This window comes from Salarias fasciatus, chromosome 3 (assembly GCF_902148845.1).
Source record: "Salarias fasciatus chromosome 3, fSalaFa1.1, whole genome shotgun sequence".
Taxonomy (NCBI): Eukaryota; Metazoa; Chordata; class Actinopteri; order Blenniiformes; family Blenniidae; genus Salarias; species Salarias fasciatus.
In genome coordinates, this window is record NC_043747.1 from 25,292,773 (window position 1) to 25,312,882 (window position 20,110).

General features: G+C 45.9%; 1 protein-coding gene across 3 annotated transcripts; it reads right to left on the reverse strand.

Moving 5' to 3' along the window:
- Positions 1 to 94: 94 nt before the first annotated feature.
- Positions 95 to 18,243, reverse strand: LOC115380969 (SH3 domain-containing protein 19-like). Of its 3 annotated transcripts, none has more exons than XM_030082323.1 (16): positions 17,765 to 18,243; positions 12,943 to 12,979; positions 9,666 to 9,706; positions 9,254 to 9,335; positions 8,557 to 8,692; positions 7,999 to 8,161; positions 6,797 to 7,921; positions 6,621 to 6,692; positions 5,582 to 5,780; positions 5,160 to 5,427; positions 4,795 to 4,986; positions 4,646 to 4,704; positions 3,350 to 3,564; positions 2,791 to 2,825; positions 2,394 to 2,702; positions 95 to 2,208 (listed from the first exon to the last, which is right to left on the reverse strand). In XM_030082323.1, exons 1-16 carry the CDS (start codon positions 17,853 to 17,855, stop codon positions 2,101 to 2,103), a joined length of 3,132 nt encoding a protein of 1,043 aa, XP_029938183.1. In that variant the 5' UTR covers positions 17,856 to 18,243; the 3' UTR covers positions 95 to 2,100. The 3 variants fall into 3 exon arrangements, with proteins under 3 accessions (XP_029938183.1, XP_029938174.1, XP_029938192.1); XM_030082314.1 differs by having other exon boundaries at positions 7,993 to 8,161; XM_030082332.1 differs by lacking the exons at positions 95 to 2,208; positions 2,394 to 2,702 and having other exon boundaries at positions 2,797 to 2,903; positions 7,993 to 8,161.
- Positions 18,244 to 20,110: the final 1,867 nt, after the last annotated feature.

Consider the following 20,110-nt stretch of genomic DNA (forward strand, 5'->3'; position numbering starts at 1 on the left):
CTGAAAGTTTTATTTGGATTAAAAAGCAGGAATGTTTGGTTACATAAACAACGCGTGGTGCCAGGATTTCTGTCACACTCACACACATTTCCTCTACTGACTTGAAAGTGAACAAAGACCAGTCGGATGGGTTCAAAGTGTTTTTTTTTTTTTTTTTCACTCAACGCGTCACAGTCTGAATCGGTCGTGGCGCCGCCTGCTGACGCCTGAAATGACAGCACAACCAGACACATTATAAAGTGCAAAAAATGTAGGAATAAAAGACCACTGAATGCTGATCGATGTTTGTCAGATACTCAAATAACTTTTCACTTATGATCAAGATTTCCATCTTCTCATGTGTCTTAATAGAACGTTGAAATAAGCAGACGACCTGGAATAGATGAGCTATAATACTGCATCTAGACTTCATCACCTTAAAGAAAAGCAAACTACAGTTCAATTAACATCACAGATTTGAGGAAATGAACAGATGGCGAGGTTCTCTTGGCTGGACTGCCGGAATTACTGTGACCACTCCGGAACGGACGTGGTTAAAACAATAACAAATCTAACTTTTAGGGAAAAGAAGAATAAAAACAAAAAGCTTAATTTCTTCAAAATGTAAGTTAATTTCATGAACAGCTGCTAATTCCATTATCAGAGATGTGAAAAAAGTCACAGCAACATTTTCATGGCGATTACTTTTGAGTTATTTTGAAAGTTGTGGCATCATATTTATGAGGGGGTCAAAAATGATGTCAAAAGTGGAGCATTTTAAAAGTTTCTTAGGTCTCTCAGGTGTACTGCCCATTAACTGAAAGGAAGAGTGGTAATGGAAAAAGACAAGATGAAACAAAGGTAGAGAAGGGGAAACACAAAGGGAGAGCGAGGAAATGTAAAGGTAGAGCGGGGAGACGCAAAGGTAAAGCGGAAAAACGCAAAGGTAGAGTTAGGAAATGCAAAGATAGACTGAGGAAACGCCAAGGTAGAGCAGAGAAACGTAAAAGGTAGAGTGGGGAGGCGTAAAGGTATTGTTGAGTAATCCAATCCAGAAGTATTGAGCGATAACAGGTACTGTGGTATCGAGAAGTTCTAGGACAAACACATACTCTTTGTTGGGTAAGGCACAGCAACTGAGCGGTGATGCCCAGACAGCTCAGTCCAGCGTACCGTTCAGAGGAACACCACGTGTTGGAAGCTGCTCTGAAGGCACAGTGAAATATTTCAAGCATCGCTGGTACTGACAAAAGTATCCCTCAGAAAATCCCAATGCCGTGTCTCTGGTGGCGTTCTGACAGAACAAACTCGATCCTTCCTTGACGAAACACTCAATTTTAATGCTCAACACACACACACACACTCTAATAGAACACATAGCTGTGGTTCATCCCTCCTTCAAATGTTCGCTCCAGAAGCTTTGCCTCAACAGTCTCTTAATCAGTTAAACTCACCTTTCAGTCTTTGCGGTCTCTGGCACGTTTACTCAGTAATCTACAGCGGCCGACTCGGGCCATGAGAATTCCTAAAAATCTTCAAAATATCTTGAAACATTGTGAAAAGTTGTGGAAAAAAAAAAACATTGAATCCACTGAGAATAAGGCAGAACTGGTTTGATTTGTCTGTCTTGACGCCTCTGTTTCGAGCTGAAAATGAAAACGATTCAAACTTTAATTTAGACCAAAGTCAGCAGATTTTCTGGTAAAATAAAGACAAATAACACTTCACTCAATTGCACTCTGATGGTTAACAAGAAGGTTGTTTCATTCCTTAAAAAAACAAAAAAAACAACAGAAGGGTTAAAAGAACAAGCAACAAAACTCCGCCGTAGTGATCTGACTCGTGAATACAGAGCTAGTTTGGACCGTTTTCATTGGTTCAGGGCTGAAACCGATCTGCGAAAGACAGATTTCAATAGAATTAAAAAAAGAAAGTTCAGTAGAGGAGGAAAGTGCAGATGAAGGGAAATCGAGCACATGTCGTGTCTTTCAGGTTCCTCCAGTTATCAGTCATTGGAAAGGGTCTGAGCGGTTTGGACTGATGGAGGCGTCGCCGGGTCAAAGCCCCGCCCCCCGATGAGGATCCAGCATTTCTCCTTCAGCCCACGCCGAGCTGCTCTCCTCAGAGGAGCGAAATGTAGTTTTTAGGCACGATCCCTCGCTTCCCGGCCACGACTCCCACGATCCACTGCTCGTCCACCGACTCCACCTGCGTCACGATATCGCCGACCTGCAGGGGGAAACCGAACCGTTGATACGAACCGCGGCGGGCAAGAGCAAAGATCCAGCGTGAGTCCAGAGGAGATCAGTGTTTCAGAGGGTTGTGGAGACAGAGAAAGAGAGAGAGAGAGAGAGAGAGCGAGAGAGCGAGAGAGAGAGAGAGAGAGAGAGAGAGAGAATCGGCCAATCACAGACCTTGAGAGTCAGCTCGTCTTGGTTCTCAGCCGTAAAGTCGAACACGGCTCTGGCCGATCCTCCACCCGCCGGCGGCGGACGCAGGGAGGGCTGGGTGAAGGCCGCCGGGTAAAGCCCCTCCTTCCCGTCCACTCTGCCCCTCCTCCACTCGCCGTCGACGTGCTCCATCACCCGGATCAGCGCCCCCTTCTGGAAGGACAGGTCCTCCGCCGTCTGACCGGGGAAGTCGAACAGCGCCTCGTCCCATTCCTCCTCCTCCTCCTCCTCCGCCGCCGCCGGCGCCACGTCACTTCCTGGAGTGACCTGGCACTTTTGAGATGGAAAAAAATCTGTCAACGACACGAAAAACGGCACTGAAACATGTCAGTGTGGAATATTTTTCTTTTTACACACACACCTGGGAGTCCGAGGCCGGTGAGGACTTGGGCGCAGCTGTGGAGGGAAATGGAGACGAGAAACGTCAAACCCAAAATCCAAGCAGGGAGATCAGCAGGAAATGGCTGTAAAATACTGCTGGAAGAAACACAGACGTCATTGACAGGAAGGAAAAATGCTTTCTTTGCCGTTTCTCTGCCAAGTTTCACATTTACACGGTGACGTTTTGAAAACATCTGTTTCCACGGAAACCATAGAAACACTGAAAACAATGCAGTCAGCATGCTGGACCATAAGAGGGTGTTTTATTGACACTCTATTGCTCTGAAATGTAACCGATCGATACAGTTAAACCTTAATGCTACTTTAAGAGAAAAAAATTGTCAATAATGGTAATCTGATACTTTGTTTATTGCTACTTTGTCGTCGTGTGAACAAAGCCTCAATCGTCGGCAAGTTATTGTAGGTTTTCAGACGCTAATTTCAATAATTCTGAGACAAATATAACCAAAACAAATGAGATTTGATGCATTTTATTGATGGAAAGCCACAGTCTTCCCCTGTAAGGGCTGACAGCTCACCTGTGTTTTCCATGGCCGGGTCCGGCCGGCTCTGCGGGAGCGCCTCCACCACCTCCGTGAAGCCGAGCGGGAATATTCCCTCCCTGCCGTGGATCCGGCCCCGCCCCCAGTCGCCGTCCAGCAGCTCCAGCAGAGCGATGACGTCTCCCTGGGAGAAGGTCAGCTCGTCCTCCTCCTCCCCCTCGTAGTCGAACGCCGCCACGCATCGGGGGCCGCTGCAGGGAGCAGAGCGAGTTACCAGGGACGTCTGAATCCTGCTCAGAAAAACGGGTCGGAGCGTTTTCTTTGACGATGACGTGGCGAGATGACATTTAGAGAAGCTGCACTACGCTCACAGGAAACGGGAACTTTACAAGCCAATGGGAGACGAGTCGTTTGAATGATCACATAAACAAGTGTTAGACAACACTCCAAGTCAGAGTAAACAGGATACAACTTTTTGAAAACACCTACACTCAGTCAATGTCAGCTTTATTTTTGTAGCACAGGGGGGTTCAACCTGCGGCTCTGGAGCCACATGTGGCTCTTTAGTCCCTCTGTAGCGGCTCCATGAAGCCTTCACCACATGATACGTTAATAAACATTGAACTTATTTTAAAATTATGATTCGTCACTCCTGGTTCAAAAGAGTTTAAAAAAAGGTTCAAGTAAAATTGGGAAAAATAGCAAAAATCACAAGAAATGGGGTAAAAAAAAATGACAGAACAGCTTAAAAAACGTGAAGTGTCTACAATTTCTAACATAAGAAATGAAATATGGTAGAAAAAAGCACACAAAACTGTTTAAACAGAAAAAATGGCTAATACAGCTTGAAAAGAAAATCAGGTACAAAAACAGGTTCAATGCAATAAAGTGTGGACTGTTCTGAACTGTAGTTAAAACTTCAATGCATCATAAGATACAGTGGCCGGCCAAAGTGCTTCACAGTACAAAAAAGGCAGCAAAAGAACAACAACAGAGTAAACAGGGGAAATGCAACTTTCTGAAAATGCTCTGACTCAGTGTCACCAGGAGAAACTAAACTTTTTGCAAACGCTGCGATTCTGTGTAACTGGGAATGTAATTTTTTGAAAATGCTACAGCTCTGTCTAGGTGGAAGTGGGTAGAAAACCCAACTTTTTGACAATAATCCAATTCTGTCTTCATGTTCAGTGAGGAAAAATTCTACTTTTCAATAATGTTGCCGCTGCTATGTGTTCCACAGCTGTAGTCGTTATTGTTAATGACAGTTGTGTATTTTTCTCTGCAGCAACTGGAACCCGTTTATGGTTTGGACAGAGTTCGCATGGGACCAACCTGACAGGAGGAGGGTCCGGCTGTTCCTTCTGCTCAACGGGCCGCACAGGCAGGATGGACTGAAAGATTAAAGAAGACGACCCGATAACTACTGTGCTCAGAGGAAAGTCATCCAAACCAACAGCCTGGTGCAGGGATGCCTGGGATACCTGGGAGTCCGACAGGCCTTCCAAGGCCGCCTTCGTCTGGCCGTCCGGATCAATGATGGCTTCCGGTCGGGTGTCCAGGTCCAGCAGGCACTCTGATGGGTTGGTGACAGCGGTCTGAGGGCTTTCTTCAACTGGGGCGAGCTCTGAGGGGGCGGGGCTAGGGTCGTCCAGGACTATCAGCACTTCCTGCTTCTGATGCAGAAAATAAAATCAGAATTATTTTCATCCAAGAATCAGGAATCAGCACTTCTCAAGCCTGATCTTCAATTTACTTCAAACTTAAGTAAAGTGATGTCAATCCTAGGAATGCACCAACACCAGCATCAGGAATCTGCCAGGAAAAGGCCAGCGGGATGAAACATTACCACGTAGCTGCTGTAGAGCGGGTGTCCAGGTTTGGGGCGGGGCGGCAATGGGGGGCCTCGCTTCGGGGCTTTTTGTGTCTGCGTCTGATCGGCCGTCGCAGGTGAGGGAGATGACGAGGCCGGGGTGACGGGCGGGGCGTCGACTGTTTTGGACAAAGGTGAGATCTGATTGGCTGAGGAGGCCGAGCTGGACCCTGGAGGGGGCGGGCGCCCAGGGTTGGACTTGATTGGTGGAGGACGGAGAGGAAGGAGCTTCACACTCGATGTGCTGGAGAGAGAAAAAAACAAAACAAACTATTGGACTTTTTAAAGGAAGACATGTTCCATCAGGAACAAAGAGGAGTGAATACTACCACCTATAGCTGTATCAGTCAGTGGAGGAAGATGCTCTACAGTCTGGACATTAGAGGGAGTTCTCTCACCGTCCAGGGACACCGGGGTCTGAGGGGTTCTCTGCGTGGGGGGTTTCAGCTCTGGTGGGACCGACAGGACCTTTCCTGGAGGCTGGAGCCGGAGCTGAAGGCTGGGTTCTGGCCGGTCCTGGCGGTTTGGCCGAGCCTTGGTGAGAATCTTCTGGAGGCGTCGATGAAACTCCAGTCGGTTTGGGGGCAATATTTGGAGCTGGAGGTGAGGAATAAAGCATTCAGATATTTTCTCACTTTGTCCATTTATTGAACTTTGAAAGTGACTTCTGACGAGCCCTCTCGGTTTTTCTTCATCACGTCGGTCTCTGTTTTGCTTCAGTTCCCTCAAGTTTCTCACACACTCTTCATGATGCTCTCTTTCTGTTTTCACTTTAAAATCGGCTGTGTGCGTTTCTCTTGGGAACTTGTGAGATCAGTGAAATATCTGAGTGTCTTTTCTGAAGCACTTGTTGTCATGGAGTGACATCTAGTGGTCCCACATGGTATGAACCAGTATAATTTAGTACAAAACTCGCTATTCACTGCTCAAACGCTTGAAAAAAAAGAAAGAAAGAAAAAAAAGCTCGACTTACAGTCTACAAAACTTGAATACCTCATTGTTTTCAGGGAAAGTCATCAGTGAGCCTCAGGCAGGGTTGAATCAGTGATGATGAAATCAGCACCAACACGCAACAACAGCAACATCGTCATTACTGTCAGTCTCAGTATCATAGCTAAGAACTGGCCCTGGACACACACAGACACACACACACACTTCTGATCCGATAAGCCCTCAACAACAGTGGAGGCTTTTTTCTCGCTCACACAATCACAGCATTTTTCTTTCACAAGCCTCATTGCATAACACAACACACACTCTCTTTCAGTAACGAGTGTGTGCACATACACATAACGCACACACAAACACACACCAGATCTCTCCATGTCTGCATATTTCTTCCACAAACGAGCCTCATGTGTGTCTTTAAGCCCTCAAACGCTTCACTGTGCCGGCCAGACGTCGTCCGGAGGCGTCGGTGCAGATCCGCTCTCTTACCGCTGGATCTGCGCGGCGAGCTCAGCGCGGCCGGCTTGGTCGGGACGTCGGGCCGGATGCTTCCCGCTTTCCCTGAAATCACAGGATCGCAATCAGCTCCACCTCGGAACGCCATCTGAAAACCGGCGGTGGGATTTCAGGGCTCCTGATCTCACGTCAACCTGAGCGGCACTCACCAGTCTGGCTCTCCTCGCTTCCTGTCCGGGTCGGCGCCGTCTGGGCGGCGCTACAGGCCTCCGGCGAGGGTCTGGGGGGCAGGGCCGGGGTGGCGCCTCCGTTTGCGGCGCTCTTGTCCTGGGGTGAGGCGCCAGGGCTGGCCCTGGGGGTGACGGACGGTCTGGGAGGGGGCCGGGGGTTGGAGGGGGGGTGGCCGTCGCTCACGGGTGTGGCGAGTTTGGGCGGCGGGGGTCTGGGTGCAGGGACGGGCGCCTCCGGGGTGGTTTGTGGTTTGGGGGTCACCGGGGGCTTCGCGGAGGACCGGCAGGGCGGGGGCTCTGAGGCTGGAGGGGTCTCAGTCTTCAGCGGGACTCCTGCAGAGTCGGGTTCTGCATGGTCCACAGGACTTCCTGTTGCCGCCGCGTCTTCCCAGAATACCTTGCTGGACGGTTTGGGACCAGACGAGAAGTTCTTGGGTTTGGGTGCGACGACGGGCGGGGCGGGTTTGGAAGGTTGCCCCTGGAGACGGGGGCGTGGTCGAGGTTCGGGTTTGGCTGAAGGGTTCGGCGGACCTTCCGTGACCCCAGAGCTCCCATCAGCCACCTGCTGCTCGAAGGCTTGAATCCTCGCTCTCAGAGTCGCCATGTCTTCCTCCTCCTCCTCCTCCTCGCTTTCTGATTGGCTGAGGTCGCTGCTGTCGCTGCGGCGGTCGGGGAAGCCCCAGTCGTCCCCGCCGAAGGCGTCCAGCAGCTCCTGGAGGTACGTCCCCTGACTCGAGTCTCTGCCGGCGGCGTCGCTTCCCGAGCGGGCGGCCTGGGCGGCGGCCAAAGTGGCCAAGCCGTCTTCTCGCAGCTTCACCAGAGTCTGAACTTTGACCTCGCTCCCGATCGGCCGCACGCCGATCTTAGAGCGGGGGCGGGGCCTGGGGCGCTCTTGCAGAACCGGAGCGGCCGGCGGACACGGCACCACGTCGGCGGAGGTCGACGGTGAGCAGAGGTCGCCGAGGAGGTCGCAGCACGGCGCGAACGCGGAGGCGGGCTCGGGGCGAAGGGGCAGCGTCGACTGGCTGGGGGCGACGTCGTCCACGAGGGACGACCTGGGAGGGGAGGGGAGAGGCGGCCGCGGCGGTCTGACGGGTCGGCGAACTGAAAACACAAACGACCTCCGTTAGGTATCGGAACGCGAGAGGTCACCGTTCGGCCACACGGAGTTTTACCGTCACCTGGAGACTCCGGCGGTCCGGGCGCCGCTCCGGTGTCCGTCTGCGTGGCGATGGTTGTTGTCGAGATGGGAAGTGAAGACAATGAGGAGGAGGACGAGGAAGACGGGAGGACGACCTGCTCCTGAGTCTTCTCCCTGATCACCTCCTCATAGGAAGGAGGCGGCTGAAGAAGCCAGAAGACGGAAAACCATCAGTTTAGGCTTCCTGCGGTGAAACTGAGGATATTTTGTAACCGCTGGGAATCATTCTACGCAATTTCTGATTCATTTGTGGCATTTCTCTGTATTGTTGAGAGATTTCTCTGGAAAAAAAATCTGAACCTGCATCAGCAGTCGGCCACATTTTCATGCAGACGTCTGAAGGCGAAACTAAACTAACCAGACTTTGTTTACTGAAGCTCTGTTTACACAACATTTTAGTGAAAAGGGAAACTTCCACTGTGGTTTGGATGTCTGTTTTCAGGACTGTGGTGCTCGGAGTCGATGAAAACGGACATCCTTTTCAAAGCGCTGCCACGCAAACGCATTTTTATAGAGCCGACGGCCCTTGGCGGCTCACCTGAATGGCGGGGGGGATCGTGGATCCCCAGATCTGTGCAGCAGGAGGAGGGGGCGGCGGGAAACCTCCGGAGGCGCCGGGGAACCAGGGGGCGGAGGCCAGCGGCTCCGCTGACAGGATGGTGATCTCCGGACGCCTGGAAATGAAACAACAACACGTCAAAATTCGATTCCAATTTGACAATTTCATGATTCGACTCGACTTTATTCACAAGGAGAAACAAACATCTAGAGGATTAAATTAGAGTCAAACTCTGCAGCAGTAATGAAACTACGTCGCTCTAAGATGATGCCTGACAGATCCAGACAACAGCAGCTCAAAGCTTTTTTGATAATGCTAAAGCTAATGCTAACAGCAGTTAAGGTGAGGAGAACTCAATGATTTATGAAATCATCATGAGCACCAAAGGATCTAATGCGAATGCTAACAGTGATCCCATCCAGAGGACGATGGTTCATGACATGACACCTGCAGGAATGCGGAATTCAGTGGAATAGCAACGATGAGCTCATTAGCTCCCGATAAGGAAATGCTAACGTTAGTGCTGAAGGGTTATGTTAGGTAACAACAGCGCGGTTTTTCAGTAATTCTGCAGGAAGGAGCCGAGAGACGATCTGCTGATGGAGCTTATTTACTGTAAACACGGCCAGGCGCTGCATCAGCATTAAAACTGAAACCGACACGGACTCCGTCTCACCTCCTGTCTCGCTCCCGGTCCCGGTCTCGGTCCCGCTCCCGCTCTCTGGAGGTCTCGGAGAGGGAGGTGGTCCTGGTGGAGGCTGAAGACGGGAATGCAGAAGTCACAATGAGGCACGAAGCAGCAGTTTAAAACATAAAAATGACAATGAGATGCTTTGTTCATAACGTCAGGCAACCAGTTTGACCTGGATGTAAACACAAATTTACACAGAAACCCAAACCCAAAAACAATGCAATAATCCCCTGATTAAGCCTGACAGGCTGACTGAGCAGTAAAAATGAACATTTTTGTACTTGTCATGATATTCAAAGTGGCATTTGAACTAAAAAGAATATAGGTACAAAAATTTCCCACAAAATCAGATTTAGAGAATTTGTATTTTCCTGATGAAAGATGAAAAGACACTCACTCCTCTTGATGACAGCCCTGATGGACGACAGAGGGCCCTGGCTGCAGAGACACAAAAACAAAACAACAGCTCAATCGCACTCATTTCTCTCCAATCGCAAAGGATACTTTTTGCAAAAAAAGTACCTAAAACTGGCATTTTCTTAATCAACAACTAGTCATTTAGTCTGTAAAAAGTAGAGGCTGCCACATATTTTGCTTACAACTTATAATTAGCAAAGATGAACAGAAAAATCTACAGAAGTGAATCAACCATCCGCAGGGATGATTTCTGCAATACCACGTTCCACCACCAGATGGTGCAGTGAGTCACTGTTAAAATGTTGAGGAAACTCGACTCAGTGCTGAAAACAGCGCAGAGAAGTAGAAAGAGCTCAGGCTTACATAATGTGTCTCTCAGAGTTATATCAATCGTGTTTTTTCCGAATACGCAGCCTAAAAACTTCTAATAAAAATACAAATATCAAACTAAAAGTTGCTCAATGTGCTTGTTAGCTTGTACTGTTATCTTCGCGCACTATAAAGTACAGATAGTGAATAAATTCATATTTGTAATTCAAGAAAGCTATCTTTTGAGTTGGCTAACTGTTCAGTTTGGTTAAACACAATAATGTTGTAAATGTACAAATGAAGCCTATTAAACCTCAACTTAATGCAAAAAAATACAAGAAAAACAAGAAACAAAATTTCAACATTTAATTACAAAAATAACACATGCTTAAACTCTGGGAAAAATTCCAAACCAAAAGAGGTCAGAGTGGGCGTTTCCAGGCAGTTGGTACTTGAATGCTATTGGTTTGTTTGCATTTAGGGGCGGGGCTTAGCCTAAGGTCAACAGACTTGGAACAGGTGGGAGGCGGGGCAGCAGGGTGGTCAGTGAGACTCAACCGAGAATAAAGAGCATTTAATGTTTTGGTGTAAATTTCTGTCACATTTTAATTACTGTATGTGTTGAACATGGCACTGAAGCCTGATGTGAAGGAAATACATCTCATCAAAATATGAAATATCTGCCAGAAAAACCGCAGTTAGATATTTCCCTTAATCGTTCACCCCTAAATAGAACAAAAACTCAAATACTACAGCATTAACACAAAAGCTACAACTCAAATAGAAAAAAGCTTGACCAAATATTCAAAAAACACAATAAAAAAAAATCACAGATGGTAAAGCTACACTACAAAACAAAGACAAATCCAAATCCAACTCAAAGCCACAGCACAAAATAAAAACATTTGTGTTGCAGCTCTGGCATTGCGGCAGCTCTTCCCAAAGACTCTCCAAGACATTTTCAGGACCAATATAAACATTCTGCTTGCAAAGAACTCACATTTTCCACCTTCTTGATTACAAACAACTTAAAAAAAAAATCTCCTCAGTTTAAAAGTTTGACTAACTTCTCTGTTGTTCACTCTCAGGTTTCTCAGGCCAAAAAAGTCACAAAGTCTTAGTTTTTGTAACAGTTTGAGTCTAAAACGACGCTGTAGCTCTGCCGGCTCTGGTCCAACAGACTCTCCCAGACAACAGGAGGTCAGACTCTCGTCTTCCAGGGAGTCTCATCCCCTCCAGTCTTTGTCCTGGACTCGGTTCTCTGCTCTCTTTTTTACCACCGAGCTGCTAACCGGGAACAGACGCTCATGACTCACCCCTGACACTGCTGGAAAATCACTCAGGCCTGCTTCTACCAGGAGAAGACCAGCGAGGAGCCAGAGCAGAGCGATCCGCTCCAGACTTCATGTTCTGACCTGCAGCTCTCTGAACGTTTCTGTCTCCACCAGGGAAAGCTTGTAAAATACGGCAGGTGAGACTGGACGAAAGAAGGTAGACGTTACGTCCAGCACGATGGCCCGTTTCCATGACAACAGCTCAAGTGAAAACACATATTTGCGTTTTGGAAATTTTTTCTTTTTTCCAACCTTTTATCTGCTTTTCGTCTCTTCTTTTCTGCAGAAAGTCTCTTCCTTCAGTCCAAAACTGTAATATAAAGGTAGATACATCTAATATGTTGATTTGGTGCAACTAAGTTTTAAAATAACGTTCCTCTAACAAAGCACGGCCGAGCTGAGGGACTGATTTCTAATACTTGATCGATGGTCTGATCACTTTATCTCCTCAGAGGACTTTCTGTTTCTACCTCTGACTGATACAAAGCAACACAAACCAAGGTTGCGTTGCTTCGGATGAATAACACAGTGTGCGTTCAGAGCTTTGATGTGGCGTGAGGAAATCTCCTAAAAGCAGCACGATTAGGCGTTTTCCTCATAACAGGATGAACAAAGACCCCACTGTCTCTTCTGCAGACGCTAATATGAACAATCTGCTGTTTTCCTTTGTTGACAGCGTCCCAGAAACTCTAATTCTCTAGCTGCAGACCATTAGGTGATCCAAAGACTCCAAAGCTCCACCTCCCCAACAACACATACACACACACACACACACACACACACACACACACACGCCTGTTAAACCCTGCGACTTCTCCAGCTGGTTGCCATGCCAGCCACAAAACAGCCAAAATACTTTCAGGAGTGTGTCACAACTGAAGGGGAGGAAAAGTCTGCCACAGAGAAATCCACTCCGCTCAGGAGCAAAAACCAGCTTCTCCTTGAAGCTTTGAGCGGTCAGGTAAAGACAGCGTTTCTAGTGAAAACGCATCGGTTTTTGCGTTTTCATTTAAGAAAAGATTTGCGTTTACATGACAACGTTCTGAAAACAACGTAACTTTTAGGATGTTCCACATTAGAACAATACACTGTCAACTTTGAAACTACGAAGACCAGGAGAACCTGGACTGAGACCAGAACCAGGACCAGGAGAACCTGGACTGGGAGTCATTGCGCTCTCTAGAACTTTATTTTTATAGTCCTTCCACTGAGCATGTGCAGAACTGTCTGCTGCGGCGTGCAGGAAGAGTAGCAGTGGATCAGAGCAATTGCGTTTTCCTCCCCGTTTCCATGGAGACGGAGTCAGTTGCTTCTTCGCGGACCAACAGAACGGTGTATAAAAAGGCTGCAATTAGGGTTTAACGATGCATGAGAAAAATAAATCAATAAAAAATGACAATAAAGTACACAAAATCAGCTCTGGTGGAAGTGAAGCACTTTTCAAAACAGAACTCAATTCAGACTCATGGAAAATTAAATGCACACTTTCAAATTAAAACGTTATTCTCTCATTGCGGCCCGGTGCGGGTCCGCGGCCCGGCGGTTGGGGACCCCTGCTCTAAAGGCGGGGCTGACTGGATCCCGGTCAGACAGCAGAGGAGGAAGCTCTCCTACCTGTGGCGATGTTCCGGTTTACGCCTGTCGGGCCGACCTGAGAGGAGACAGAAGAAGAACTCTGGTCAGGAGCTGCGAGGAGAGTCTGTACGAGGTGGAAACACACTCCAACACCTCCAAACATCAGCAAGACAAGACACAAACAATCCTTCCGTTCTGTTGACTGAGATCTTTTGCTATTTCTTGTCTTCTTCTCCCTACAAATGAATGTCTGTTAATGGAAACGCAGCATCTGGATGAGGAAGGGAAGAGGAAACTGAGGAGTGAAGGTGAAGAGACCAACGTGGACTTCCTGTCATAACCTTTAAAAGCTCAGCAGGAAAAACTAAAAAAGCCGGAGGGGAAAGGAGAAGAGGCGGTCGTCTCTTTCCCTCGATTCCTCGGACTGAAAAACTCACCTGGAGATCTGATAAAATCCTCCTGCCGCTTATTTTCCTGCTGAATCCCCAACTTTGTATTTCTCCCCTTTCTTCTTCTTCCTCTCTTCTCCTCTGTCTCTAAAACTTTCCACTAGCCCCGCCCACTCCTGCCCTGGCCGGCCGCGCCATTGGCAGAGAGCTCCCAGGAAGCAGGACCGTGATTGGCCGGCGTGCTCCTGCTGCCGGAGCGTGAACGCTTCCAGATGTTTGAGCCGCAGGCTTCAAACGCTGACTCAGCACCAAGCTCCATCAGGAGGAGGTCAGAGCTCAGGGGTCAGAGGTTAGGGGGAGACGTTTGGGATAGTTTGAACTAACAGACCGGTTCAGACCATTCAGTCTAACATCGGCTCGGCTCATTGATGCTGTTGTTCTGGATCGTCAGCTGCTGTCAGAGATCAGCTGGTTTCCAGACGGCTCTGAACTGGTGACTGGTTAGTTCAGTTACGACCGAACTCAGTGGATCTTCAGCTGGTTTCCAGCTGGTTTCCCAGCCGCTCTTCAAACAGTTTGCAAACTTCTCTGCAAACTTCTGGAATGATCTTTAAACTGCTTTCTGACTTGTCTTTTTAAACTTCTGCACTGGTTTTTCATCGACTTTTCGACGGTGTTTTGGTCTGATTGATGCCCCAACATGGTACAAAAACTGGACTTTATGGCTTTTATACTGTTTTTTTCCCCCAACCCATCTGTGGAAGAGGCTATTTTTTATATATATATATTTATATATATTATTCATATATTTTTTGACTTATAAACTTTTATTAACGAGGACACTCAAACCAACTTTCTCCCTTCCTTTACCTCACTGGTACAGCTTCAATTCCTGGCTCTTTCTGAGCAGACTTCCTGCAAAAATGTCTTCTTTTAAGGCCCGCTGACACAGATTTCAAGTGAAAACGCAAAACCTTTGTTGGATTTTAGGTGAACACTAAAATGCACCTTTAAGGTGGAATTTTTTTTTGGAAACACTTCATGTAGACAAGCAAAAATGACACTTTCTGGAAACTCTAGCGCAACTGCACATGCACACCACACTGTTCATGTTGAGAGTGTATTGCTCTCTGCAGCACGTGTGTGTGCAGCACGTCGCTGCAGCACCAGGTAGTGACAACAAAACTATACTGTTTCCATGGAAACATTGTTTTCAAAATGTTGCCGTGGAAACGTGAAACTTTTTCCGACTCAAAAATGCAGAAACAACGTGTTTTTACTTGAAAAAAGTCCTGAAACATCTTCCTCGAGAATCAAAACAAACAGGTTTTGATGAAGCAGAAGAACCGACTTCAGCAGTGTGAAAAATGAGGAACAGGTTGAGTTCCAGAGCAGAGTCCCAGAGCGCTGCAGGCCGAACAGACATTTCTGACAATCCCAACGCTGCCGCCAAACGCCTGACGTGAACAAAACATTTCACAACTAAAATTCTTTCACTGAGGCTGCAAGACAAATGACGTCATTCAGAATCAAGCGTTTGAGTTCGACTGCACAATAGCAGACGGTGGCACAGACGCATTTCTCTCAGCTTCAGCTGGTTTCCTGCTGCTCCAGCAGCTACAGGACAGAGAGACGCTCTGATCTGACATCAGCTGGACCTCTGAGGGCAAAATATACAAAATAAAAGAAAAATGGACTTCTTAGTCAGTTCTGTTCCACATCATATTTAAAACATGAATGTTTTATGTTGGTTTTTAAATGATTTTTCAGAACCAGTTTATTCAGGTTTCTGTCTTTGTTAGAGGTTGAGGAACATCTCTCATTGGTTTCTGACTATTTCTAGATAGACTGTAGATTGGTTTCACATTTTCAGTGGGTTTCAAACTAGTTTTTAAATTATGTTGAACATGTTTCTGTCTGGTTTTAGTTAGTTCTTGGCCCCGTTTATATGTCGTATTGAAAACAGCAATTTCACAAACACTAGATAAGGATGCAGTTTTCCTATTGAATCCTAAATCTAAACCTACATCCTAAATCACAGACATATAGGACGACCAGGAGCAGAGTATCAGAGAACCAGGTCCAGGAAGCAGAGTTTCCCTCGTCTCCAACAGGGCTGAGTATCTTGGCACTGGCCTCCATATTGATCATCTTGTCAATGATTCGTTTCCGCGATGCATAACTCTGTTACATCTCCGTTTTTCTTCCTGCACGCGACTACTTTTCCTTTAACGAATGAAAGCAGTGAGGAAAATATGAACTCTTTTAAATTTAGAAAATGACAAGTGTATTTATGTCAATAAAAATCTAAAATGGAATCAATATGGTTTAGAATTGACAAACATAAAGAAACATTATTGCATTATAATTGATTTTGTTCTGTAGCTGCATCACGATGCATCAACCAAACGATGATATTCAACACCGCGAGTCTACAGGGAGACGGAGCCCCAGAGTTACTTATTTTTATGGCCGTAGTCTGGACTTGGTTCAGACTGGATTCTGGTCTCAGTTTGATCACATTTCCAATCTTTTCCCGGTTTAGAAACAATTTCAAAAGTTTTGTGGTCATTCCTGACAAGTTTCACTGGTTTCTGTCTGATCTGTTTATGGTCTGAGTTTTTCTGGCTCTCTGACCAGTTTCCTTCTCCGGACTGGTTTCTCTTTTTTTAAACACTGATAACTTTAGTCCAACTCCAGATTTAGCAGGAAGCTGCATTCTGCTGTGTGTTCATAATGATTTCAGTGCAGTTTTATAATTTTTTTTATTGTTACATTTTGGTTAAAGAAAGCTTCAAGCTGGAACAACTTTTGGAACATTTCCAGTTGTTTGGAGACGGGCTGTAAACTGGGTCGAGACGCCGTCTCCGCTCCGACGACTTTCTAAACAGGTCTGACGACAATCCTTAAACCCCTTATCGTCACGGTCTGGAAAGCATTTCCACTTTCTCAAACTGAAATGCAAAATCGGCATTTTCACTTCAGATGCTGTCGTGTAAATGGGGTCATGAAGTCAAGTTAAATTTGCATAAAAATTATATTTTTATTGTCTTTTTCTCCCTGAATATTTTCTCAAAGTCACTGTTACACACACAGGCAGTAAATGAAGCTATTAGAGCAGCTTTTAGGCTAAATTAACCAGTGATGGCTGTAAAACCACAGAAAAACAGGCGGTAACGCGGCGTATCATTACCTCTAATGGCGTGTTTTTGCTTGAGGTTACAAACTGTCTGAAAATAGCCTCAAACAGTCCAGACACGTTAAATTATAACCTGTGTGCCCCCGCGATGGCTGCAGACGCTGCTGCGGGCCTGAACTTTGACCCAAATGCGACATGTTGATTCAGCTTTGGTTTCAAGGGGGCGACGCCCAAATTCATAAAGATACGTTTCAGGCTGCACTGAAACGCACCACAGCTCCATGTCAGTGTCTCAACCTCGCCGCTGAAACAAGCAGGAAAACTGAAAACCCATTCAAACAATGACAACAACGCACACAAACACCAATAACAACATGCAAAACAACTGAAACGAGAAGATGGACACGAACAACAATGGCGGCCTCCAAAGTGTCATAACCCATAGTAGAAAACTCTGAGTCCGTCTCCATGGAAACGGGGAAATGCAACTTTTTTAGAGATGCTGCTCTGTGTGGAAACAAGGGAAACAATTTGCTTTTTGAAAATATTCTGATTTCATCTCTGTGTAAAAGTGTAAAGCTCAACTTTTTTTAAAAAGCTCTGACTCGCTCCTTTAGAGACTAACAAGCACACACAAAAACTACAACAAACATACATATTACAAACACAAAAACTACAGAACGCACATATAAGAATTACTACAAACTACACCAACCCACACACACATACAAACTACAAAAACAACCAAAAACATACTACACACACAAAAACTACAGCATGCACACATATAAACTACTAGAGTCAACACACACACACAAAACTATTAAAAACTACAACACACATACACAAACACACAAACTACAAGTAAAAACATACTACAAAGTACATCTAAAGCACACACATGAAAACTACTACAAACTACAACATACAAGTATAAAAACTAGAACGCACACACACAAAGTACAATAAGTGAAAACATACTACAGACTAAAACTACAGCACACACATGAAAACTACTACAAACTACAACATAAACGTATAAAAACTATAACACAAGCAAAAATACTACAAAATACAACACACACACTCACACTCTCTCTCTCGCTCACACACACACACACACACACACACACACACACACACACACACAAAAACTACAAAAAACAACTCAAAACACACAACAAACACAAAAACTGCAGCACACACACACATTAGGAGCAGCAGAGACAGGCCGTGCCCTCTGACCCGGGCAGCTCGTGCTTCCCTCCAGCTGGGTCTCGAGGAGTTAAAGGGCTTGTTGTTGTGGTTATTTTGGTTGTTGTTGTTGTTTTACCTCCGGAGGTGCAGGGCTGCCGTCGGACCACTTGTTCCCGGCTCTCCCTCCTCATGTTTTCCTCTTCTTCCTCGGTCCGCGCCTCGGCCATTTCTGCGCGTGCCTCGTCTTTTATTCCCCGCAGACGGAGTTTAAATTCCCAGAGGAATACTCTTTTATTCCCAGAGGAAGAATCTTCAATTCCCAGCGGAACGATCCGCTCTGGACGCGCTGCCGCTGCTCGTTAATTCCCGTTCTCCCTCAACCGGTGTGTCTCGTTACCACCAGCCGCCGCGAGCTGCACCAAACTCGGGACAAGTTGAGAAGAAGCGCCGTCAACTTTCCCCCCGCCGCCGGGTCTCCCACCGGGTCCCGCTCGGACGCCTCAGCCCGGCCCGGTGGCCCGCAGGACGGCTTCACCACCCGGGCAGAGCCGCTGCAGCTTCGGAGGCAGAGCTGGTTTCTCTCCGCTGGCTTCCCTGTTTACCCCCTTCCTCCTCTTCCTCCTCTTCCTCCTCCCCCTCCTCTTCCTCCTCTTCTTCACGCGGAGCCGCACGCGCTCCGGCGGTGTGACGTCACGAGATGATTGAATATTCAACTTTTAGTTCAGGTCATAAAAACAAACTTTAAAGGGAAACGACCGGAGACACGCCTCCGTGTTCTTTATGTTCTCCACTGATAAGAGATTACAGCAAACATGGAAAAAGTGACAAAGTCGTGACAAATTTAACACAAAAAAACTAAAAACAAGATCAATTTCTAACTATTACAAACACAGAAATTAGGAGAAGACACAAACTAATGTGTTAAACTATGAGAAACTCATATAAAACTGCAATCAACAACAAAAACTTTCAACAAGCTGAAAGTCAGACAACATTTTGGAAACTCATTTTAACACCAAACCAGATGAAACTAAAATCCCCAAAAAGTATTAAAATAAAAAAGTCTTCATGATTAATGTATTAATGGAGTGTAATCCAAACAAACAATGAAAAAAGGACTAAAGTTTGGAGCACAGCCACATACAGACACCTGTAAAACTACTGTCAAATTACTGAAAACAGAAAAAATACAATACGGTTAATTTCAAACGACTGTGTTGAACAGATACTTTAATTATCACTACTGTCATGAAACAGCTACATTAACTGAACATCAGGTCACTGAGACACTTGTTCCTGAGACAAGTGCACCAAGTTTATAAGATGTTCTGCTAAAAGTGTAAACATACCCACATGTTCGGGAGATACCAACACTCACACACTAGTGTTCCAAACTTGATAAGGATGTCAGCTCTTGGCTGACAGCTGACATCAACACCAAGCTGTCCAGTTGCAAGCAAAGTCCAACCTGTCTGTCGGGGCAGATCACGGGATAAAAGCTCTGTTTCCTGAACGATCAGGATCATTTCGGGGCGAAAACTGTGTTTTTCTCCCTGTAAGGTCCAGCGCTGAACATTACATCTGGAGATACTTTTGGTATTTTACATACCAAGTACAGAATCAAAGACCCGGGTGGAGCTCCAACAACTGCAAACCCACACATTTTAAAAACACAAAAACCACTGTGTTTAAAACTGCTAGAAACTAGGAACACTCAAATACCGCAAATAGAATTACTGCAAAGATACAAAAACTGCCACATACACTGGACACACGCAAACACCACTACAAACAAGCTTAAAGGTCTTACAAACACAAAGAAATTACAACACACACGCATAAGCACACATAAAATGACAACAAGCACTGAAAAACAAAGAAGCTCTATAATATCACACAAAAAATTACAGTGAGAACATTTGAAGTCAGCGCAAACAAAGAAAAGCTTCTACAGACACTCTTTCATACATTTTCTCCCTGTGAGGCAGGAAGCGTCTCAATGATTCTGCAAGAGCAAAAAAAAAAAAACTATAACAAAGTCTTACAGACAAAAATTCACATAATACATGTAAAATTATGACAAGAGTGTGAGAACGGCCTCTGGGAAGAAATCAAACTATCGTGGAACCAAGTTACTATAAAAAAAGCAAAAGAAGTAACACAGAGAAAACACAAACCATTCATGGAAATGCAGATAGAAATATTTTACATGCAAATTACAACAACACAGAGACCTTTGTGTGTGTGTTTGGGTTTTGTTTGTGTATGTGTGGATTCATACGGTGGCCACCGTAGATTCATGTGTATGTTTGGAGTGTTGAATATTTTGTGTACATGTTTGTGTGTGCATCTTTTTATTTCTTTATGAAAGTTTTGTGTCTTTCGTGTGCACAGTATCTGTGCATTTGTATGTGTGTGCATGCTTGTGTGTGTTTTGCGTCTGTGTTAATTGTGTTTGCATGTTCTGCGTTTTGGTTTGTTT